We start from the raw sequence: 23,191 nt of genomic DNA, 5'->3' as shown, positions 1-23,191 counted from the left end.
TTATATCTATTGTAGGTATATTTCGGCTTAATAGTTTTTTTTTATAAACATTAATATTTCTTGGCAACATCCTATATTAAAGCAACTTTACAATACAATTCGTTGATACAATTCGATTTACACTATTATTTAAATAATATATACATAATAAGGGTTTAAGTTTGCATATATTACGTTAGTGCGAACAAAATTTGCTTTGACGCCCGGTGGGAAACTCACTTCAGCAATACAACATAGGGATGAACTAACGTCACGAACTCAGTACACGTCCAGCAGACTCAGGTACCCAGTCAGGAAGCAGTGTTGTTGGGAAGTACACCATGTAAAACACACAACTAAGACTGATTTTTCTTTACAAATTCAAACTGGGACATTCTGCATAAGAAAGAAAGAAAGAAAGAGAGAGAGAAAATATTATAATGCATTGAGCCAGGAATGAACAAACCATTCGCCACTAGTCTGTCAAATTTCTCTCTGGTAAGGGTACTGACCAACATCGTGCTCGAATAAGCTCCTCAGAAAAACAGCTTGGAATTGGTCCTCGAAAAAGTGTTCGTGATGCAAGACCGGCATACACTATACCATTGTCATTAGGTGCAATCGATATACCGATAGAAAAAATGTTTAAAAAACGAAATCTTTCAGTTTTAACATCCCACGATTATGTCCTTAAAACTAAGGGAGACAGATGATTAAAGCAAGTGAATGATAATGGAACAATTGGTGGAATGAGAATGTGGAGAAAACGGGAGTACCGTACGGAGAAGAACTACTTCGTATCGCATACAACGTACGGATGAGAACTTCTACGTATCGCATGCAACGTACGGAGTAGAATTTCTTCGTATCGCATGCAACACAAGGATGAGAATTTCTTCGTATCGCATGCAATGCACGGATGAGAACTTCTTCGTATCACACACTCCAGACTTCTCTCGTCTAGAGTCCTATCGTTGGTTGAGCGATGGTAAAAAGTTCTGGCTACACATGGCACCTATTTCGATTAACCAGGCAGTTTTTAGTGTTCTTCGACATTTTATTTGCATCAAGTCACAAATGAATCTACATTTAATATACGAGCTATGAAAAACTAACAGCAGAGTAGTTCGAACCATCATTATAACCAGAACAAATTAAAACCATTACTACTAGTATTTCCTAATTTAAATAGAGGAAATATATTTACAAGATGGCACCTTGAAATACACTTGTCATATATCTGTTTCCTTTTTTCCCGAAAATTCATAGTTTTTAAGAAACTCAACTGAACATAGTAAATTTTGATATAACAGCTCAGGTAACTTGAAGCCACAGAATACTTACCTTCCTATATTCCTTCAACGCCTTTTTCCTTGATCTTCTCTCTTCGGGAGTTTCATTCTTTGGCCGCACAGAAAGCATCGACAGAGCACTAACTACAGTCTCTGCTCCATCGCCATCGTCTCTTGAATTGTTAAAAGCGTCCAACTGCTTCAGGGCACGCGCTGTCAGTCCCCTTGTGTTGTTCAAGACATCTAAAGGAATACCAGTCTTCTGAGATACACGAATTGCTCGTGGTTTCTACAAAGAAGGGAAAAAAATCAATTAATTCCTTTCAGTCTTTTAGCCGCCTTGTCACTAATTTCATCAACATTTGGTTGGTTGGTTTAAGCTTTGCCTTTTAGTGCAATATTTATTTTTAGCATCCGTCACTAGTTCTTTTATCCTCCTTTTTATATTGTTCAATTTTTCGGTAAATTTCAGTTTTCATTAATTTTGTCTTCCTGGTTCCATAATACAAGGTGTGATAAAAAAAAAAAAAAATATGGTGATTTCTTTTTAAGCAGTAACTGCTGACCACAACCATTTGATATAATTTATCCAATAGCCTGATCCATTGACAGGCAACGTCAAATTGGAACATGTTCTGACTTGTCAGTCAGCGTCCAGAGCTGCTAGAGTGAGGTTGTGTTTACTGTGTCTGTCGCGCCTCACGGATTTCGAACAACGCGTGAACATGAAGTTCTGTTTCAAGTTGCAAAAAGAGTGCCAAAGAAACTCATAAAATGTTGAAATTAGTGTATGGCGATAATGCTTTAACTCTGGGCAATTTAAAAGCGGAAATGAGTCGGTAGAAGACGAGCAACGTTCGGGACATCCACTAATCTTTAAAAAGAAAAAAAAAAAATATTCATTCAAACAGGCAAATAACTATTTGCAAGCTTACCAAAGAACTTAGCATGTTGTACGGATCCGTGCAAAGCATTTTAACCAATACTTTGGAAATGAGACGAGTGAGTGCAAACTTTGTTCCCAGACGTTTGAGTGGTAAACAGAAGGAAAATGGAGTTTTTGGCAGGAAAAAGTGTTCCTCCTCACCAGATATGGACAGGAACACTTTTCTGTCATATTTGGTGTTCCGCCGCCGGATAAAAGTCTATTACGGATTTTTTTGTGGTTCATTAATTGTGTTAATAAAGAGAAGAAAGACAGTCTATGCAGTGTGAACTTCCAAATTAATGAACAGGCCTCGTATGAAAATTTTCCAAGAACTCGCTCTTCGCAAGCATATACATATATGTTTGAATGTGTGTGTGTGCAACTAACTTCGATCAAATCGTCCAGCAATCCTTTTAGGGCAAGAAAGAAAAAAGAATCGCTTCACAGAGCATTCCAGCAAGAAGTCTCATCGCTAAGTTTAGCCATTGCATCAGTTGGTTGCGTTTCAAGTCAAAACCGGGATTTTCCCTTTGGAGAAGCAACACAAGAGGTTGGCGAAAAAAGCAAGTCAGTCTATTGAAGAGACTCGGTTAGGTAGGGGTGCGTCCTGCACGGAGAGTAGGCTTTTACACGGGCTCGCACCCAGCCCGTCGACCTGACTTTAAGTTTCCAGAGCTTTGTGCCCGTTGTTGTTCTTAAGAAGTTGAAGTAAAAGGAACCAAGTGTCGGTGTTGTGTAACTATAGAACGAGCCTTGCATCTAAATAGATTTTGTAATTTTATGAGTTGTTGTAGCCGAAAAGAAAAAGGGCTAGCAAGCTAGTTTTAAACGTAATTCGATGCAGTCAGTGTACCTTGGCAGGAGCACTTCCAAACAATAATCCCGTTGTGAGCAGCATAACTATTGGATGCTTTCTTTCTTATGACACATAAACTACTGGATTGGATTTGAGAACCTGATTTCTGTGGAGAGGATAGCCCAAAAGAGGAAACTGCGGCTGACTTAATCCCCACCCTCCTTGTGCAGTGCATAGTGAAGCGTGAGTATTATATAAATTATCCCCTACTCTCATTCGTTGCCGCTAGCGCAAACTAAGTAGAATTGAGAAAGAATCATTCCTATAAATCGAAAAAATCATCTGATCAAAGTAAATAATTTTAAGAAAATAAAAATTAAAAATAAAGTAATCGTTTTTGAGCGCTCAGGTTGTTAAAATATATAATTTGCTTGTAGTTTACTTATTGTATATTGTTTGTTTAATCATAATACATAGTACTCGCAATTTTAATCTCACGTTTAATTCTTAGTCGTAATCACTCGTAACTTTACAGTGTGTTGTAACGGTTTATAGATTATTTGTTTTAATTTGTTTTATTCATTAATTTTTACGGCAAGCACTCTTCTCTTCCCCCATATCTTTCCAGCGGTCGGTGGATACGGGGACTGCTTGTATGGTTTATGATGACTTTTTGTGGGCGCTGGAAGTCACGAAGCCAGAGTTTGAAGCAAGTGGTTAGAGCGAGAGCGAGAGAGAGAGAGAGAAATGCCGTCTGTTAGCAATTCAGAATAAGTCGTCCTATTCGCGATTTTTTTTTTTTTTTTTTTTTTTTTTTTTAAAGTTTTGACGCCATTCCTGACATTGAGAGGGCCACAACAGAGCAGATGAACGCCCTTAAAAAGCTTCCAGTCATGGGTTCAACGTTGGGATAGTACATTGCTAGCAAGGACAGTACTTTGAAGGTGATTAAGTCAAATTCCATGTAAGCTTATTACTTTGATTCTAATAAAATTATTCACAGTATTTTTTGATTACACCTCGCACATGACAATATTCATTTATCAGCATTATCGGTATCTATGCCCTTAAGACCGTCATGTATGAGAGATGACCCTCAACGAGCACATTATCCGGTGAAGAAAGGAAGCGGTCTGGAACCTGTATGTTAGGTATAATCCTGGCATCTGCCTTGTGTGAATGAGAAAACAACTTACTCTGTTACACCTTTTCGATCGAAAAAATTGAAATGAAATCTTTAAGTTTTACGTCCCACGGTTATGCCGGATAGGCTAAAGGAGACGGTAATTATGAGAAATGAATGAAATGGTGGAATGAAGAAAGTGGAAGGAAACGGGAAAATCCCGAGAAAACCCACGAGCACGGTGTTTGTCCACCACAAAGTCCACACGGCGCGAGCTGGGATCGAACCAGGGACCCCAAGCACCGGAGGTGAACGCTCTACCAATGAGCCACCGAGACTCCCTACCTTTTCGATTGAGTGTCCCTACCGGGAATAGAACGCGGGACCGCTCGCACCAAAGGTGAGAGCGTACGCGACTACACTACGCGGGGCCACATGGCAGTATTTAATCTCTTTTACACAAGGAATACCGAAGCATACGAATTATGTGATCCAAGTAACTGTAGAAGGTATGGATAATTCAAGGGATGACGAAATCTAAGATATAAATCACTTTAAAAAGCGTTAGATAGAAACAACTATATGCTTCAAATTTATATTCAGTATGGTAATTACGCTACGCCTAGAGTCCGCATATGTGACCAATAATACAGGTAATCCAACTTCTTTTGATATTTAAGTACTACCTTTATTCAGAACAAGCAGTATCATACCTGTATCAACCGAACTCTAGGGTTTTAGACCATATTATTATTCCGATAGCAAGAACTTGATATAATCCCCGCTAAAATATGTTTATATTTCAAGTCTCAAACAACTGCCTGTCGAATGAGTGGTTGAGCTACTTCTAACCAATGTATGCATACATTGATAAAACAGTTGTCATTCTTTTTATAATTACAATTACTTTTAACCCACGACAATAATTAGCATATAAATTAGGGGTCAGTCCATTTCAAATCATCCAGCTAAAATATCAAATGAAACCCATAGTCTCAGAATGGCATGAAAATTTTTCTGTTTACTCTACTTGCCATCCTTATTGATCACACCAAATTTTAATTTGATATCTTATATACTTTTTTAGTTAATTTTTTTTTAGTTTGGTAAAATATACGTTTTTGTTGTTGCCGAGGGTTAAAGAGATTACGACATTGATATACTAAAAAGATCATAACTTTGTTAATTCTCATCATATCACAATGATTTTTTCACTAAAATGATCACAATAAGATACAGAATAAGGTAAAAATACATTCAGTTACTTGTACTTGAATTGTTGTAGTGAATATTAGTTCAAAACTGGATATTACGATTTTTTAAAAGAAAAAACATAAAATTTTAAAATACAGTAAAAACTTAAAGGCACTACATAAACCAAAGTATTTTATATGTATTTATAAGCCTAAAGGCATGAGCTAATGTGTTCTGAAAGAAAAACTGTGGGTTTTTAACTGCAAATATTTTTAAACCATTTATCTTTAGAGTACGGCCAGGTATTTTAAGAAAATCGTAGACCTTCAACGTTGGCAGCCCTAGCGTTGTCCCTAATTGTCACAGGGACATGAACCATATCTCGTTACAAAGCTTATGGAACGCGGATTCCAACAAGGTAACTTCAGTGCCCCCTTGTTTCCAACCCACAGAAGAAGAAGAAAAATTGCTTTTTTCAAAAAAAAAAAAAATATTTTGTCGGACTCTGGCAACACTGTTCATTGTCATACGCAGGGAAAAAAATTCTCGCATACACACCAGACATTGGGTGGAATCATATAAAAAATAAAGGGCCTAGGTACAATAGCTTGCGAGATAAAAAATTCGAAACCTCGTATATACTATGGTCAACCTGTATATATTTTACGAAGGATCTGTGGTCTACCCTCAGGTTGGCAACCCTGGTGACTTCCCTAATTGTCACAGAGACGCGAATGATACCTCGTTGTAAAGCTTACGGAACACTGGTTCCAATGAGGTAACTGTTGTGCCCCCCCCCCCCCCCGGCTCCCAACCCACAAAAGATGAAAATAATCTTTGACTTTTGTGGGACTTTGGCAACACTGTATTTTGTCATAAAAGAAAAATCACTTCCTCCTACGGATTCGGCATGGGGAGGCACAGTCTAGGTTCATTAGGAGCCGAGCAACAGAAGTTTGAAGTACTGGCGCTAAGAAAAATGAAATGAATTGAAATCTTTGAGTTTTACGGCCCACGGTTATGCCCGTTAGGCTAAAGGAGACGGTGATGATGAGTAATGAATGAAATGGTGGAATGAAGAAAGTGGGAGGAAACGGGAGAACCCCGAGAAAACCCATGCACACGGTGTTTGTCCACCACAAAGTTCACTTGGTGTGGGCTGGGATCGAACCCGGGACCCCAAGCACCAGAGGTGAACGCTCTACCACTGAGCCACCGCGGCCCCCGACTGGCGCTAAGAGAAAGGGATGAGCCAGGCATCTTCTAAGGGTTAAAATAGTGCACATTTTACTTTCTGAAAAACTCACTGAATGATTTACATGTAAGGCGTAATGAAATTATGACATTTTAATCAAGCTGAAGATGTTAAATTATTTAAGCTGCAGTAAATTTATCAATGTTCTAGAACTAATACAACTGCGCATAAGCTTTTACAGTAAACTTTAAAATCAAATAACCAAAATATAATTTTATTATTTTAACTCATAAGCGCTTTCGATAACTGTCTTAGTTTTTAATAAATTACAAATATATTTAATGTATTTAGAAAGTAAGATCGTTTCACACAGTATTTCACAAATCAAAACAGTTCGTTGGAATCTTATATCAGTTTAGGTAGCAATTTCGTTCGGTATCTTGAGGAGTGCGAATCCTACAGCCCTCAGGTTCATGAAAAAGAGTTGAGTTGATTTCAGTTTAGCGTCCCTTTCAGCAGCGAGGCTATATGAGACGTGGACCTACTGATTAACGTGGAATCCGAACCACATGAGTTCAAGAAAAAGACTTTGGATTAAAAGCTACATGGTGTTTTTTTGCCATCAGCCATGGGAAGTCTCCTTGTGACGGTATAGATGGCACTGTCAAGCGCATCGTGACAAAAGCAAGTCTCCATCGTAGTCCTGGTAATGCTATTGATAATTCCGAAAATTTTTTTATTATTATTTTTGCAAGGAAAATATAGAAAATATAAAGTTCACAATGATTAGAAAAGAAACATTGATAGAGGCACGAAAAAACTTAGAAGGGCGTTTCACTTAATCCAGGACAGTACCTGGAACACGTAGTCTTCATCACTTTGAGCCCAAATCTGAAGACTCCACTGGAACAAAACGAGTAAGTTTAGATGACAACTTTTGCACAATATTCAACTTTTCTGGAGAAAATCATTCGGTGAAAATGCCTGTTGTGGGTGTGCACAATTACATTGCATGCCTTTATGATGACCGGTGGTATTTCGGATTAGTTTTGTCAAAACATGAAGATGAAGGAGACGTTAAAATTAAATTTATGCATCCCCATGGGCCTGCTACATCTTTTCACTGGCCCCCAAAAGAAGATGTTTGCTGGATTCCTATGAGTAACATAATTTATGTGTAACCCCCCCCTCCTCCCAGTCACAAAAGCATCCGGAAGAATATATTATTTTTCCGAAAAGGAAATAGGTTCAATCAATCTTCAGTGCAACAAGATGTTGAAACACATGCAAGTCCAGAAATAAAATCTTGTTAGTGTTTTATTTAAACATTTTCTGTAATTCTACTTCAGGACCTCTATGGTGTAAATAGTAAATGAACCACTTCAGGACTTTAAGATGATTTGGTAAATTCTTTTTTCGTTCACTGATTATATTCAATCTGTTGTATGTTATGAATATTTATAATTCATTAAACTCATAGTGAACAGCAATTTTCTTCTTTTGTGGGTTGGGAACCGGGGGAGGGGGGCACAAAAGTTAACTCATTGGAATCAGTGTTCCGTAAGCTTTACAACGAGGTGTCATTCGCGTCTCTGTGACAATTAGGGAAGTCACCAGGGTTGCCAACCTGAGGGTAGACCACAGTTCCTTCGTAAAATATATACAGGTTGACCATAGTATATACGAGGTTTCGAATTTTTATCTCGCAAGCTATTGTACCTAGGCCCTTTATTTTTTATATGATTCCACCCAATGTCTGGTGTGTATGCGAGAATTTTTTTTCCCTGCGTATGACAATGAACAGTGTTGCCAGAGTCCGACAAAATATTTTTTTTGAAAAAAGCAATTTTTCTTCTTCTTCTGTGGGTTGGAAACAAGGGCGCACAGAGGTTACCTTGTTGGAATCTGCGTTCCATAAGCTTTGTAACGAGATATGGTTTATGTCCCTGTGACAATTAGGGACAACGCCAGGCCTGCCAACGTGAAGGTCTACGATTTTCTTGAAATACCTGGCCGTACTCTAAAGATAAATGGTTTAAAAATATTTGCAGTTAAAAACCCACAGTTTTTCTTTCAGAACACATTAGCTCATGCCTTTAGGCTTATAAATACATATAAAATACTTTGGTTTATGTAGTGCCTTTAAGTTTTTACTGTATTTTAAAATTTTATGTTTTTTCTTTTAAAAAATCGTAATATCCAGTTTTGAACTAATATTCACTACAACAATTCAAGTACAAGTAACTGAATGTATTTTTACCTTATTCTGTATCTTATTGTGATCATTTTAGTGAAAAAATCATTGTGATATGATGAGAATTAACAAAGTTATGATCTTTTTAGTATATCAATGTCGTAATCTCTTTAACCCTCGGCAACAACAAAAACGTATATTTTACCAAACTAAAAAAAAAAATTAACTAAAAAAGTATATAAGATATCAAATTAAAATTTGGTGTGATCAATAAGGATGGCAAGTAGAGTAAACAGAAAAATCCTCATGCCATTCCGAGACTATGGGTTTCATGACCTGGATGAATTGACATGGACCGACCCTTAGTCCATCAATGAATGTAATATTATTCATAAAACGGGTTAGTCAATGTTGAATTTCAGCTGTTTTACTTCAACAATAAAATGTTCCTAAATACAGGGTGTTTACTAAATTTCCAAAATGAAATTTCGTGACCTTTTCTTTAGCAAATCATAAAATTTCCTAATATTTACAAGAGCGAATTTGGGTGCGAATTAGGCCGAATTTTCCTCCATGCGATATAAATGTACTTTGCCTGCGATTTGGTAGCGTCTAAAGCCGACGATAGACATTTTTGGTAGTGAAAGTTGACAATTTATAGAACAAAATTTTTGAATCTGTACTTACATTTGTACAATTAAAAAAAAAAAAAATCGCGACCCAAAAGCTAAATTTCATGACTTTTTCGTGACTTTCATGACCGTTCTCTGATTTCGTGACATTCGTGGCTTTCGTGACCGATATACACCCTGTAAATACTGTGTTCTATGAGTATTTGCTTCCAGCATCATGGTTAAATTTTTAAAGTGATTTGCAAAGCCTGAAGTGGACGACAATTTGTCCACTGATCATCTGGGTCACATTATCTTATATTGAAGTGTCGTATTCAGTTTCGAATTGAAAAGCTGATAAAGTAAGTCCAGGATATGATTCTTTGCTTTCCTCCGTTCTACTCGGGTATTACAAAGGGAATTTATCTTTTAGAAGAAAACTGTCTCCTCTAGCTTGCATATAAAAGAATGTAATCTAAAAGATTGTAATTATAATTTGAGACAGATATTGAGTGTCCCAAAATTCACGGAAGATTTGAATTTTGCGCTATTTGTCCGTAAGGTGTTGCCAACGAGAAAAACAAATAAAAGCGTGACAGCTGGCAGTTCAAGGTTAATAAGAATGGAGCGCTACACGAAAGAACAACGCGTTTTTATTGTTGGGCAATGTTTTAAAAAGTTCGTTGAATGGATTCTGGAACAACAAGTGGATGCTGATTTTGCCGAACAAAATTATCTTCCGCATTGAGGTTCATCTTAATCTTGATGCCTTTGTTAATCGACAAAATTGTCGTATTTGAGGTTTAAAATCCACAAATAATTTTTGAGAAACAAATGCATTCACAACGTGTCACTGTTTGGTGCGTATTTTGAGCTGGAAGTATCATCCAACCATTCTTCTTCGAAAATGAGGCTGGTCAGGCAATAACAGTTAATGGTGCTCGCTATCGCGACATTATAAACTAGTTTTTTGTACATAAATTGCAAGATGAGAATGTGGACGACATGTGCTTTCAACAAGACGATGCCACATTCCATACAACCCAAAAAATGATTCGAGCACCGCACGAATCACTCCCTGGTCGTGTAATTTCCTTAGACTGTTTTCTTTGGAATTTTTGAGAACTAAGGTTTATGCCAACAAGCGCACCATCATCCACGCCTTGAAGGAGGAAATTGAGCTTTGTACCAATAAAATTCAGCCACATTTATGCAAAACGGTCATACAAAATTTCAACAAAAGAGTGCGTATGTGCTAGCAAAGCGTGGAGGCAATTTAGCTGATATGCTATTCCATATATTGCATTCTTTATGAACCAATAAAAAAAATCAGTTATAAACCTGTGTTTTTTGTCAAAATTACTTCTTTCATGAATTTTGGGACACCCGGTAGAAAAGTATGACTGACTGCATAACTCTACAAGTCAAAAGAAGAAAGGATCTAGAATTTAGATTTCCGAGCTTCTCATTTAGGTATCTAGGCCATTTAGCCCGTCATGTTTGAGGGATGTCGTCCCTCGGCGGGCATACTATCCGGGAAAAGGGAAGGAAGAACCGATTGGGGACGGAAGGGAGCGGCTTGGTGTGAATGAGGAAAACCCAGGAAAACCTCATTCAGAGTGGCTGGCCTGGAAAGCGCTTTACACTTTCGACCGAGTGCCTCCACCGGGAATCGAATCCGGGACCGCTTGCACCGAAGGCGAGTGCGTTAGCGACTACGCTACGTGGGTCCACTGAAAGAAAAGAAGAAAGTATAGATATACTGCTCGCAAAAGACAAATAAGCGCTTTACAAACATTCGAAACTTCTACTTACTGTCGGTGGATCCTCAATCAATTTGGGGTGATTATACAAATTGGAGTAGGTGGAAAGAATCGACTCACAGTCCCATTTCTCTCCGGGTTCCTTCACTTCTATGGTAATTAGATCATCGTCATTGCTCTCAGACTCCCCGTAGTTGTCCTGAATAACTGCTGATCCTGTATTTGTTTCTATCTTTTGTTTATCGGCTGCCATCTCCTTCTCAAACTCCTCCACACACTGCATCAACAACTCAGAATCCGGAGCCACATGACCCTCGATTTCTTCACAATCCAACGCTCCAATCTCCGTGTCGTCATACGCTTCAAACATCTGCAATTTATAACAAATATTTAAAATTCCTGTACTTATTAATGTTAAAACGGTGTAAAGAAACAAACTGATATCATGAATAAAATTATAACCATGTAGCTTTTATTCTAAAGTTATTGGGGCATCCTTGATATATCATTTCTTAGTGAAAACCTGTAAGAGATAAAAACATAATGCAAATACACGAAATATATACACGAGGGCTCTCCAGAAAGTCCCAGACATTTTGGCCTATCCCAGCAGTGGGCGGGGCTAGTCGCCATCTTGTCAGAACGCTACTCAATACGCATCCAGCTATGGTAACGTGAGGAAACGCTCTTACTGTGCTTTCTGTGACGTGTTACAATATGCGTTGCAATAGAAAATCCCGCCGCTTATGAGGTGCGTTCTTTGACTAGGTTTTGTGAGGTATTGTGAAAAACTGAGAACGTTAAGGCGCGCAATTCAAAACAAGCGCCGGGGAAAACTTAGCGCGAAGATGTTGTGTTTTCACAACAACGAACGTGCACACACAGTCGAACGTAACCGACAGCTCTTGGATTTTGGATGCGAGGTGTTCGATCACTCACCATATAGCCCAGATTTGGCGCCAAGCGACTACTACCTGTTACCAGCAATGAAGACATGGCTCGCTACACACAATTTTGATACTGACGCCGAACTGCATGCCGGTGTAACCTAGTGGGTGAGATTGCAGGAGGCAAATTTCTACGGCGACAGTATTGATCAATGTGGCCACGGTATGATACGTGCCTTAATTTGCATGACGATTATGTGAAAAAATTGGTTAAGGGTGTACCTTTCAAATGTATAATACAATTTGGTTTGTTCATTCTATTGCTTTTTTTTATTTCAAAACGTCTGGTACTTTCTGGAGAGTCTCGTATATATATATATATATAAGGGATGGCCAAAATTTTCCGGAATCCGGATTCTGGAATCGGAAAATTTACTTTCCGGATTTCGGAAAAATTCCGGATTTCCGGAATCCGGAATTTTTTCGAAATCCGGAATTTTTCCGAATTTCGGAATTTCCCGATTTTACTTTCCGGAAAGTAAAAATTCCGGAATTGGCCATCCCTAATATATATATCAAGAGAGCATCATGCCACGCCTTATTCTTATTTTCAACATATACCCAGGGGCATCGTTAAGGGGGGTAAAGGGGAAGCTTACCCAACAAAGTTACCAATTTCTTAACAAGTTGGCAAATTAAAATACCTAGCTGGCTTTTGGAAGAATGCCGTTTTGTTCAATTGACTTATTTGGTTTAACATTTTCTTAGGAACCTAGTTGCTGCACATTAAATTATTTTATTATCAGTTCCTTTACAGACTTGGCATAAATTTTGTGTTGTTTCCTATCTTGAAATAAATTGGCGGGTGAGTGTGTAAAGTGCGTTAAGTCAAAAATCAGTTATCTGCAGAAATCGCATTTGAAAGCTCAGACATAAATCCAAAATCCGGTTTTGGGTTTCAGTCATAAAACCAAAAAACAGTCTTATTAATATGAAAAGCTACCAGAGCTAATTTTTTTTTTTTCTAAAAGCGAATTTTGGATTTATGTCTGAACCCTCAAATGCGCCTTCTCTAAAACACTAATTTTTGACTTAACACACCCACCCGCCAACTGATACGTATATTCGTTTAAGGCTTCTTTACTTGTTGCAAGTGATCATACTTCACTTTTGTTTTGATTTGATATTCCTAAACATTTTGAAGAACCTTCAATGAAAATTCGGGAAACTGTACCACTGACAAAAGCAGAACAGAAGTGGCATGCAAAATTAAAACAAAGACAGACACAAGAGGTGTTTCGGTGGCAGGTAGAGCATGGACGCAAGAGTTGTATACAAGAGCGTATACAAAACAACAGGCAGAGAATAATAAAAACCGATATTAATAAAACAAGAACAAGGCAGTGACTGGTTAGTATAAACTTTTTACTATGTACAGTATGTAAATTTGACAAGTTTAAGTTTTTTTCTAATAGTAAAATGTCAAAGTGAAGTAAATTTTGATACCAGAGTGAATACATTATGTAACCGTGTCTGCTTTGTGTATGAATATACTTTCGCTTCGAAACAAAAGGTGATCATATTTATACAGAGGACAACAATAGCTTATTTAGCTTATTTCCGTTCTGTTTTGCGGTAAGACTTTCTATTTACAGGAAATTTCGAGTAGAGAGAACTAACAAAAGTATGTCAAATAGTTTAGGAATAGTATCACAGTAGGTTTTTGGGGGTGTTTTTTGGTGAGGCAGGAAGCTACAATGGACGAGTCAAGTCATTTCGTTGCTTTCGCTGTAAACCTAAGTGCCAGATTCCAAAAGTCATATTTTTGGGTTCCAAACAATACGTCTGCTGGGTGAAAGCATAGACCGGTGTTTCACTTCATTTTTGTACAAATGTGTTACCTAATAAATATGACATACACGTTACTTAGATATGAATTACTGTAATTATTTTGCAAACTTCTGACATTATTTCACTGTATTATCCCCCCCCCAGCAAGGTTTTAGTGGGGGGAATTTTGTCAAAAAATATTTAATGGGGGGAATTGTCCCATTCCCCAAGGCTTTCGCACCCTGCTTTTCATTATAAATTCCACTATTTCAATTCGATAATAAATAATGAATTTAATGTAGAATCAAATCTCATACATTAAAATACATATTATAGTGCATTTTTCTTCTCTAACCACAGACATTATTCATATCATTCTACAAAGACATCCTGTCAGGCTGTCTCCCCCTTCTCTGCCAGAGCCTTGTTCCGTACCCTACCCAACAAGCTCCAGGGTTTTACCAAACGTCCCTAATGATAGAACGTACAAGCCTCTGTCCTGTCGGAAGGCTCTTCTGGAAGGACTTCTGTACACGAGCCGCCGTCCTGCCGGCAGGACGCACCTCCTCAATGGAAAGAACGTAAGTTTGTACATCTGGAAGGACGGAAGCCTTTCAGCAGTACGCATTTTAAAATATACAATAAACAATATAAGAATAGGTTTAGGTGTTTCCCAGTTATCACCGAAGTTCGCTCTACTCCACACATTATTAGTGTTTGCTGGATCAAAATAAGAAGCGTAAACGTACAGACGATCACCTTTAGAAAACATCTCGCCATTATTGAACTAACAGTAATACCAACATAATTCTCTCTTGCGCTGAAACTAGAGTTCATGTTCTTTCGACTAGGAAAACTCTCCGTCCTGCTGGACGTACACAAAGTATTCTAATTTATAGATAAACATGGTAGAACTTAGGACGTTACGTCCTGCCGGAAAGACGTTGTACGTTCTAAGATTAAAATATGAAGTAGATGAGCTAAGGAGGTATTTGTGTGCAACATTATTCCGTTGTGAACAGCACTGGCCTTTACGACGCTGTTAACTAAAGGGTGGGACGATCAGATTTAGTTTAATGTCCCACGATTATGCCGGGTTGGCTAAAGAAGACGTAGACCTACCGATTATAGTGGAATCCGAACCACTTTGGTCGTTCAACGCTCTCCCACCGGGAATCGAATCCGGGACCCCAAGCGCCAAAAGCTCGCGTTCTAGTCACTAGACTATCAGGGAGGGCAAGATTGTTTGTTGGTGACGATTCAAAGGACGAGGTATGTTAAAAAAAAAATGTAAAAGTGTGTCAGAAAGTGCAGAAATATTTCCAGTGAATATTAAATATATGCTTAATAGAAATTTCATATTTTTCATTCTTAATTCAATTCAGGATCTTCCCCACAATATCGTCATGGGTTCAGATTAATTGACTGGAGGTTGTAATGGGGACGTCATCATTAAGGGCACTTGTCCCCATTCCAGTAAAAAGTGCTGAGATGGTCGGACTGCCAAATAAAAGATAAGCATTTAAAATGCTACATGAAACAATAAAAAGCCAAAACAAAGCGAGTCAGATGGTGTATTCTCTTTAATGGAAAATGTGTGGAGAAATACTTTAAAAAATTGAGTCTTTTATTGTGCAATTATCCTCACACGCCTTATACAGGTGATGATAATGATCCTGAGTTGAGGTGTGAAATTGAAGTGGAACAACGGCAGTTCGTATTCGCATCTCAGACGGGCATGAAATGGGACGATTATGAAAATAAGGTTGCTGTAATCGGTAAGTATTTATTACATTAAAAGCTCGTTCTCACAGCAAAACTTAGACTTGTCAAATCCTAAGCTTATCGTACTAACAAGTGATAAGATAGCAATAGTCACCGTAAATTCAGTATAGTAAAACCTGCTTTCAATGGACCTTTTATTAAACGGAAACTTTTCTTAAACGGAAATGTTTCACAGTCCCTTAAATTTAGAGGTGAAATATGTATTAAATTTCCTTCATTAAACGAGAACTGTGTTATGTGGACAACCGAACTCAAAATAAGGCTTTCAACGGAAAAATTCAAGTTCTACAATGCAGCGTTCAGAAAGTTCTTAGACGTTCTATGAGAGATTATATATATATATACTACATTATCAGCAAACCAGCAGTGATGTGCAAACCGAAAAAGACACAACAAATATAGATGTCTTAATTGAGAATTATACGAAAAATTTGAAGAAAAGTGCAGATGGAGTTGAGTTGATTTTGAGTTTAACGCCCCTTTCAGCACGAACCCGGGTCTCCCACGCCAAAGGCGCATACGCTAACCCTTAGCCACGAAGGAGTTCTCGAAGAGGAGATGGAATGTGTCATTCAGTTGGAAAAAAGTGTAGGCTAAAAACTTATCAAGATGCTGTTAAAAGTTTACAAGAAATGCAACAATTTGCCTTACGTGGAACTGACACTGATATGCTTAGTGTGGTTTCTCAGACTAAAGTGTTTGTGAGAAGTCGAGCAGCCATGGAGCAATTTGTACAGAAAACCCTTCTTGACTATTGGAAAAAAATACGTTAACGTGGTAGAGTATTTTTGAGTTTTGCATGTGTTAATTTGTAGTAGTAGTAAATACTGTAAACTGACTAAGTAGATACAGCGTTTTATTTAAACACAGTATATCTATTATATACATTACTTTTACCATAGGCCTACCTTCCTTAATCAAAAACCTATTTTTAACGGAAAGAGAATCTCCAGTGACTCCTTACTTTCATGATCGGTGAGTACCAGTGTCGATATGGGTATGTACAGAATCGGTAGACTCTAGTGTTGTAGTCACTTCTCGAGTCACCGTGAGCCACTGGAGAGGCTTCCGGTGGAGATCTTTGGATCTATCCTCATCTCCTGACTCTGCTGCGTAATTCTATGCCACACATTAACCATGAGACCACAGAGATCCAGCAGAATTCTCACAAGAAGTGACGAGAACAGGCCCAGAAACACGTATTGTTTACTTGTGGGGCGAGCGTACCTTCGGTGACCGACGGCTCCCTAGGCAATGTGGGTATGGGGGGAACGTGGAGACACGTTAGTTTCCGAATATGCGAACCGCGATGTCGCATTTGAAGTTGTTTCAGTGCCAGGGCCCAAAACAGCCAGACAATCGCTCTTGGCTATTTCGACCCATGCGTCAGCAGAGCTTGGTGTGTGTGTGTGTGTGTGTGTGTCAGGGTACAAGTTGAACTAAGCTTTCACCATAGTACACTCCTAGCTACGGGCCTGCTGGATATTACAACTAAGCGCAAGAATGGGTTCCACCTGGAACCAAAAGCAAGCTCAGCTGACACATGGGTCGAAATAGCCGAGAACGATCAGCAGTGTTTGGCCATTTTGAGCTCCGGAACTGGAACAACTTCGAATGTGACACCGGGATTTGCATATTCCGAGACTAGCGTGTCTTCCCGTTCTCCCCATAACCACAATGAGCACGGAGTTCGTTGGTCACCGCAGATACGCGCCCTCATAGGTAAACAATACGCGCTTCTGGGCCGGTTCTCATCACTTCTTGTGAGATCCTGATGAATCTCTGTGGTTTCATGGGTAGTATGCGCACAGAATTACGCAGCAGAGTCAGGAGATGAAGATAGACCCAAAGATCTCCACCGAAAGCCTCTCCAGTGGCGCACGGTGACCCGAGAAGTGATTACATCATTGTCGGTTTTCCGACTCCTGTTCGAACACACCTCATTTCGCGTCATCGAAACTAATGTATTTGTGACTTACAGTGTCTACCGGTTCTCTACATACTCATATCGACATTGGTACTCACCGGTCAAGCAAGTAGAGAGTCAACAATGAATTGGGTGGAGATGCCCTTTTTGCATGTCCCGTTACAATCCGCTAAAGGCAGGTTTTACTGCAACTGTATTAAAAAAAAATGAAGAAGGTATTACTGGTTTCTTTAACAAAAGTTGGTCTTTTACGAATAATTCCACTAAAAATTGCAAAAAGCACTGTCATTGGCTATTCAGAAGCACTTACCTGTTCAAATCTAGCGTCGAGAAGTTTCAGCTGCTCATTCCTTCGAATCACAGAGCTTGAGAGGGAATAATTAGTAAAACGTGATTTCGTTTCTTCCTCCATGAACGTGTGTTGGGGGCCTTCCAGACTTGCCACATCATCATTCTCTTCTTCCTCATTTTCTGCACCTGATGATACATCACCAAATTCATCTTCTTCATCGCTAAGAAAATAATTCAGAAATTTGGAATAATTTAATACTGGTCTATGATATGGTGGTAAAAGCCATCGGTAATTAAATTAAAAGTAAAATCTTTACGTTTGACGTTTATGACTGAATGGGCACAATTTATTAAACAGAGTAAAAACTTTTGTTATCTTATTGCGTTTAGTTTTTGATTGGTTCAATATGATTTGTCCATCTATTACCCTGTGGATATCATCGGAGACTTGGTTTATTTTTTCTGTGGTTAATTGCGTAGGACGGACTTCTGGAAGGGGTGGGGGGGCGGTAGGTTGTAATACTTATACTTAGAGCTACTTTTACATGCTCCAAACTCTGGGATGGGTTTTATTTATATATAAAATATTAAAAAAGTTTCCTCTTCACCCCCCCTCCCCCGATCCGCCATTGCCCTACACCTTAAAAACTTGCGGATACATACTGCACTTTCTATTGAAAGCAGAGTTGGCAATTTTTTTTTAATTTTTTTTTTGTTTAAACCAGGTTTTTTGTGTGTAAATAATTTGCTGTATGTATTTATATTACATATGGAGAGAAATGTTTGTTTCGCCTTAGCAGCAACCGAGTTATGCTGCAAGGGGTTACATAAGCTTAAAGCGAAATCCAAACCGCTTCTCGGCTTACATCCAAGAAAATTGTCCATTTGGACACGAAACCGGCACTAATTGGTCACAAATGCGATGAGTTTGCTGACTCATTCACGAAGGACTTCTGATAAAAACACGTTGTACTGATCTTTACATAGGCCTACTTGTCAATATAATTGTCAAGAGTCATTTCAGAAGGACAAAAATATAAACAGTTACACAAGCAAACATATTATACAGAATTATATATATAAATTCGAAATATATAGCTATATATATAGAAATATATAGTTTGGTTTCGTTTCGTATGTTTAGGCTTAAGATCCTTATGAAATACAGAGGTTATCAAGAAGACTCGCTTAAAGGGACACCCGAACCGCTACTTGGTTTACACTTGAAAGAAGGGTTGTGGTTCGATCGAGAATTGAACACGGGACCACTTGATTAAAAGATGAAAGGTAGACAAAACTAATGTAGATGGTTTGATATGAGGAAACGTCATCATGAAGTTCACCATTTAACGCATTATTCGTTTTTTTTTTTTTTTGTTTAAACCAGTTTTTTTTTTTTAAACCAGCCAACCCTGGCTGAAAGTAAATAAAGTGTATTCAACGTAAGAACCACACCTGAGATAAACAAAACAGTTTGTATCACTCCGCGTCAAGCACGTGCTTCACGGCGAGATTTCTGCTTCGGTCAGCTGTTCCTTTTCCGTGCGTTCCTCGATCTCAAAAGCAAGATATATCTCGGTTATAAAGCAAGCATAGCTAGAAGTTAATTTCGGGAGATGGGTGTCCGAATGACGAATATTGTTTTTCCACATATCTGGTGTCACTTGAGTCAAGCCAGTTTCAAGCAGCAGCCGAACGTCACATAACTTAAACGTGGTATTGTTTCTGGCTACAAAACCCTTAACAAACGCCCACACAGTTTCTATAGGGTTCAAATTGCTGTGGTAGGGGGGCAGTCTCTCAATCATTCTCCCAGCCTGTTTTGCGATGCTGTCTACTACATATAGGTTTTCGTTGTTGAGAGCAATGCTTTGCGCTTTATTCAGTAGTTCCACTTTAACATCGGACTCTGAGAAAGACACTTTCTTTGCTGTTAACCACTCAATTTCTTGTTTTCGCCATGAGAAGTTTGGACGTCGTTCGAGCCTTACGCTATGGTATGAAGCATTATCCATTACAATAACACACCCGGGATCAAGTTTAGGCAATATTGTTTCAAAACATTCACGAAAAACGTCACCATTCATGTCATCATGGTAATCACCACCGCGCTTAGATTCAAACATATGAGCACCACCATCTACAAATCCACTATCACTGCCTATATGAACAACTATTAGTCTTTTCCTTTGCCCGTAGGATTTTTTTAGGCCGGTTGATTTTCCAGACAAAAACGCCTGTTTTTTAGAACATACAGTTGTGTCTACCCATACATTGGATGTAGTGTAACCTTCGTTCACGCAGGTTTCGTCTAAGTAATATATGGTTCTATTTTCCGCTCTGTGTTTACGAATATTTCTCAAATATCGTACGGGGACATATAGCCTCGTTGCTGCCGTCCCCATTAACCCCCATCATTCATTCATTCATTCATTCATTCAAATATCGTCGCCGCCATAATGCAATGTCTTCCCTATCTAAAATAACGTTCACTTTATTTCTCTTGAGAAACTGAAAACCAATATCCAACAACAATGTGTAGAACGTAGTTCGTTTGAAACTAGGCAACATAGGGTCACTATTTACGGAACTCAAAATTTTGTTTAGTGTAGGTGGTTCATTTCTTAGAAAGAAATAATGCACTTTGCTCCGAATAGCACATTTCACAAAGTCTCAGACACACCAGTATATTCTGCTGTTAATTTCACTATTATTCACTAACACAGTAGGATTGTTTTAAAGCAGTTTATTGAACACGTTTAAAACAATTCGTTTTTCCCCGCTCTTCAATGGTTTTCCTTTTGAATGTTTCATAACTTGACACTGAACAGAAGCACTACATGTAGCCGCTATGTTTTCACATTGTAAGGTGACTGTTGGGGGCGGGACTTAAAATGACTGTTGCAATCTCTGCGTTTCTTAAGGACAGCCATTACACTTTTTTAAAAACGGTTTTTCTTTATAATGGTTGTTAAGAGCAATTCAAAATATATTAAATTTGTACCGAAACATACTATAAAAATGTTTATTCTCTACTACATTTACTATCTACTCTCTCTCTCTCTCTCTCTCTCTCAAGTGTTTAACATTTGTTGTCATTTGTTTATCCCAAGTGTGTTTCTTACATTGAATACACTTTAGTTATATAGTAGCTGGAGGAATGAGAATGTGGTAGGAAATCGGAGAATCCCGAGATATTCGCCAGGAATTCACATGAGCTGGAATCGTATCAGGAACCTTTTGACCAGAGATGAATGTTCTACAACTCAGCCGCTATACCTCTCTCACCGGTGCTTTTTTTTTTCTCCCGAAATGATAGTTTCTGGCGACCATCAACATAACTTCACGGGACTGTCTCGAATTGGTCTTCTCGGCCAGACCCGCCTCACTACCCGATTTACATCAGTTGACTCAGAGTTAAATATTTTTCTTCATTTACTAAAAATTAGTTGGACTGGGGATTTATTCAAGAATTGAATTGAACCGTGTTCTTACATTTAGTCAATTTCACATACTAATAGGAAATTTTCATTTAACGATTTTTTTTTTAAGAAACAGAATTTTTCTCGTCACTTCATAATAACTAGCAAGAATATAGCGACCCTTCATTTAGGGATTTTTAACTAGTTTTTCTCAACTTTTGTGATCGAAAACTATCATAGAGGAGATAGACCATTAAAAATTATGGATAGTAAAGATAAATATTATTTAATATTTATTCTCATTGTCATTTTTATTATTTTCTACCTTTCGTTGTTCACTCTCCCTCTCTCTCCACTTGACTTCTGACATTTTAATAAGCATACTAGACGGAGAGCCCTTGTACTACTTTAGATCCATTGCATATATATACCATATTGGAACACTTTGGGACCTTCCATGTTATGCACTGTGTTTCAATGACTATTACATAAAGTAACTTCAATGAAAACCAAATGAAGTGAACTCTTTCAGTTTAACGTCCCACGATTATGCCCTTGCGGCTAAGGAAGACGGATGATGAAATAATTGGTGGGCTAGGAATGTGCGAGGAAACGGAAGTACCCCGAGAAAATCCACGCATACGGTGTTTATTCACCACAAAGCTCACTTAGCGCGAGTTGGGATCGAACCAAGGACCCACATGTTATGGTTGAAACACCGCTGGTAAGATGACTACCGATGCTCATACTATCTGGCTATATGTTTTAATAAAAATTACCAAACCTGCTCTACCACATTATTTCTGGGTGGCTCATAAGTAGTAGATACTTTGGGTTCGATTCTCTCTGAGTGAGTTTTCTCACACTTATGTTAGTTATTTAACGGCTCGGACAATGTCCTGTCAGAGTCTGTAGGTTTTGGATAACCAATTTCATCCTCTCTTCCAGTCTTCACTGGAAAACTAGTGGAGATGTGCTTTTCCAGAAATCTCTCTCATTCGTCCGACATAAACGCAAATCTCCCTATCCGGATAGAGGATTTGAGTGAACGTCGAAGCTGCTATCTGGCTGAAGGACTCAGCTTATTTATTAAAATAGCTCCGCTCATTTTTACCCACTCTGCTAGGTACAGCTTGGCCATCTTTGCCCGCAATGGCCGGCTACCCTAATAATAAATCCAATTTAATCTTACTACTGTTTTTACTACTTTAACCTTTAACTCATTAGATATCTGAAAAATGAAATATATGGACAGGAAAAAAGATAAGCGAACTATTTTACTTTAATCCTTTCATTCCCAAGGTACATATACCCAACAAATAGCATTCAAGAAATTGATTATTAAGGTGGATCACCACCCGGAAGTCAGTACATATTTTAGCTTATTTCCTTAACTACTGCGCAATGAAACATTACATATTATAAATCTTGTACTATAAGATAGAGTAATGTTTCAGCTACAACACAGGACACTGATTTATTTGGTTGTGTCTTCTGATACCGAAAAATGTAACAAATAAAAGAAAATATTACATTCGTTTTACAATGAGCACAAAAGATGGCACTTGCTGTTCGATCTTACTAGAAGTGCTCATTTTTATGAAATGTTTATTTGTATATGTAAAGTATGTTAAAGTAACAATCTTATTATGAAATAGATATATTGTTTGACCGTTTCTCGTGTTATGTTTCACATTTTATTTAAATATTAATTTACATTTAAGGAAAGATTTTGAGAAGAAACTTGAGCCGAACGCCATAAGGCGTTGTTGCCAAATTTGTACGTTTAATTCCTGGATGCTAGCGTTGCAGTTCGAGAAGCAAAACTTAGCTGTAAATTCCGGTAAGGGTCTAACATTTTCTCCAGTAAGTATAGAAGCAGAATTCCATGATAACTTCCTTTATTATCTGACATAAGTAAACACTGGACACTATCTGGCAACGCCACACTATACAACCAGCATTTAGCATAGC

At 38.2% G+C, this 23,191-nt stretch overlaps 1 protein-coding gene across 1 annotated transcript in view; it reads right to left on the bottom strand.

The window, feature by feature from the left end:
- Positions 1-23,191, bottom strand: part of LTV1 (LTV1 ribosome biogenesis factor) — a 55,369-nt gene that overhangs the window by 3,782 nt on the left and 28,396 nt on the right. Inside the window, exons 6-8 of the mRNA XM_081738507.1 lie at positions 17,815-18,016; positions 11,128-11,445; positions 1,324-1,560 (exon numbers count right to left, since the gene is read on the bottom strand). Of these exons, the coding sequence (XP_081594633.1) occupies positions 1,324-1,560; positions 11,128-11,445; positions 17,815-18,016 (757 nt within the window). The remainder of the gene's footprint in view (positions 1-1,323; positions 1,561-11,127; positions 11,446-17,814; positions 18,017-23,191) is intronic.

The sequence above is a fragment of the Thermobia domestica genome, chromosome 2 (assembly GCF_964235325.1).
Source record: "Thermobia domestica chromosome 2, izTheDome1.hap1.1, whole genome shotgun sequence".
NCBI lineage: Eukaryota > Metazoa > Arthropoda > Insecta > Zygentoma > Lepismatidae > Thermobia > Thermobia domestica.
The sequence above is the reverse complement of the archived record's forward strand: the minus strand, read 5'-3'. Positions and strand labels throughout refer to the sequence as shown.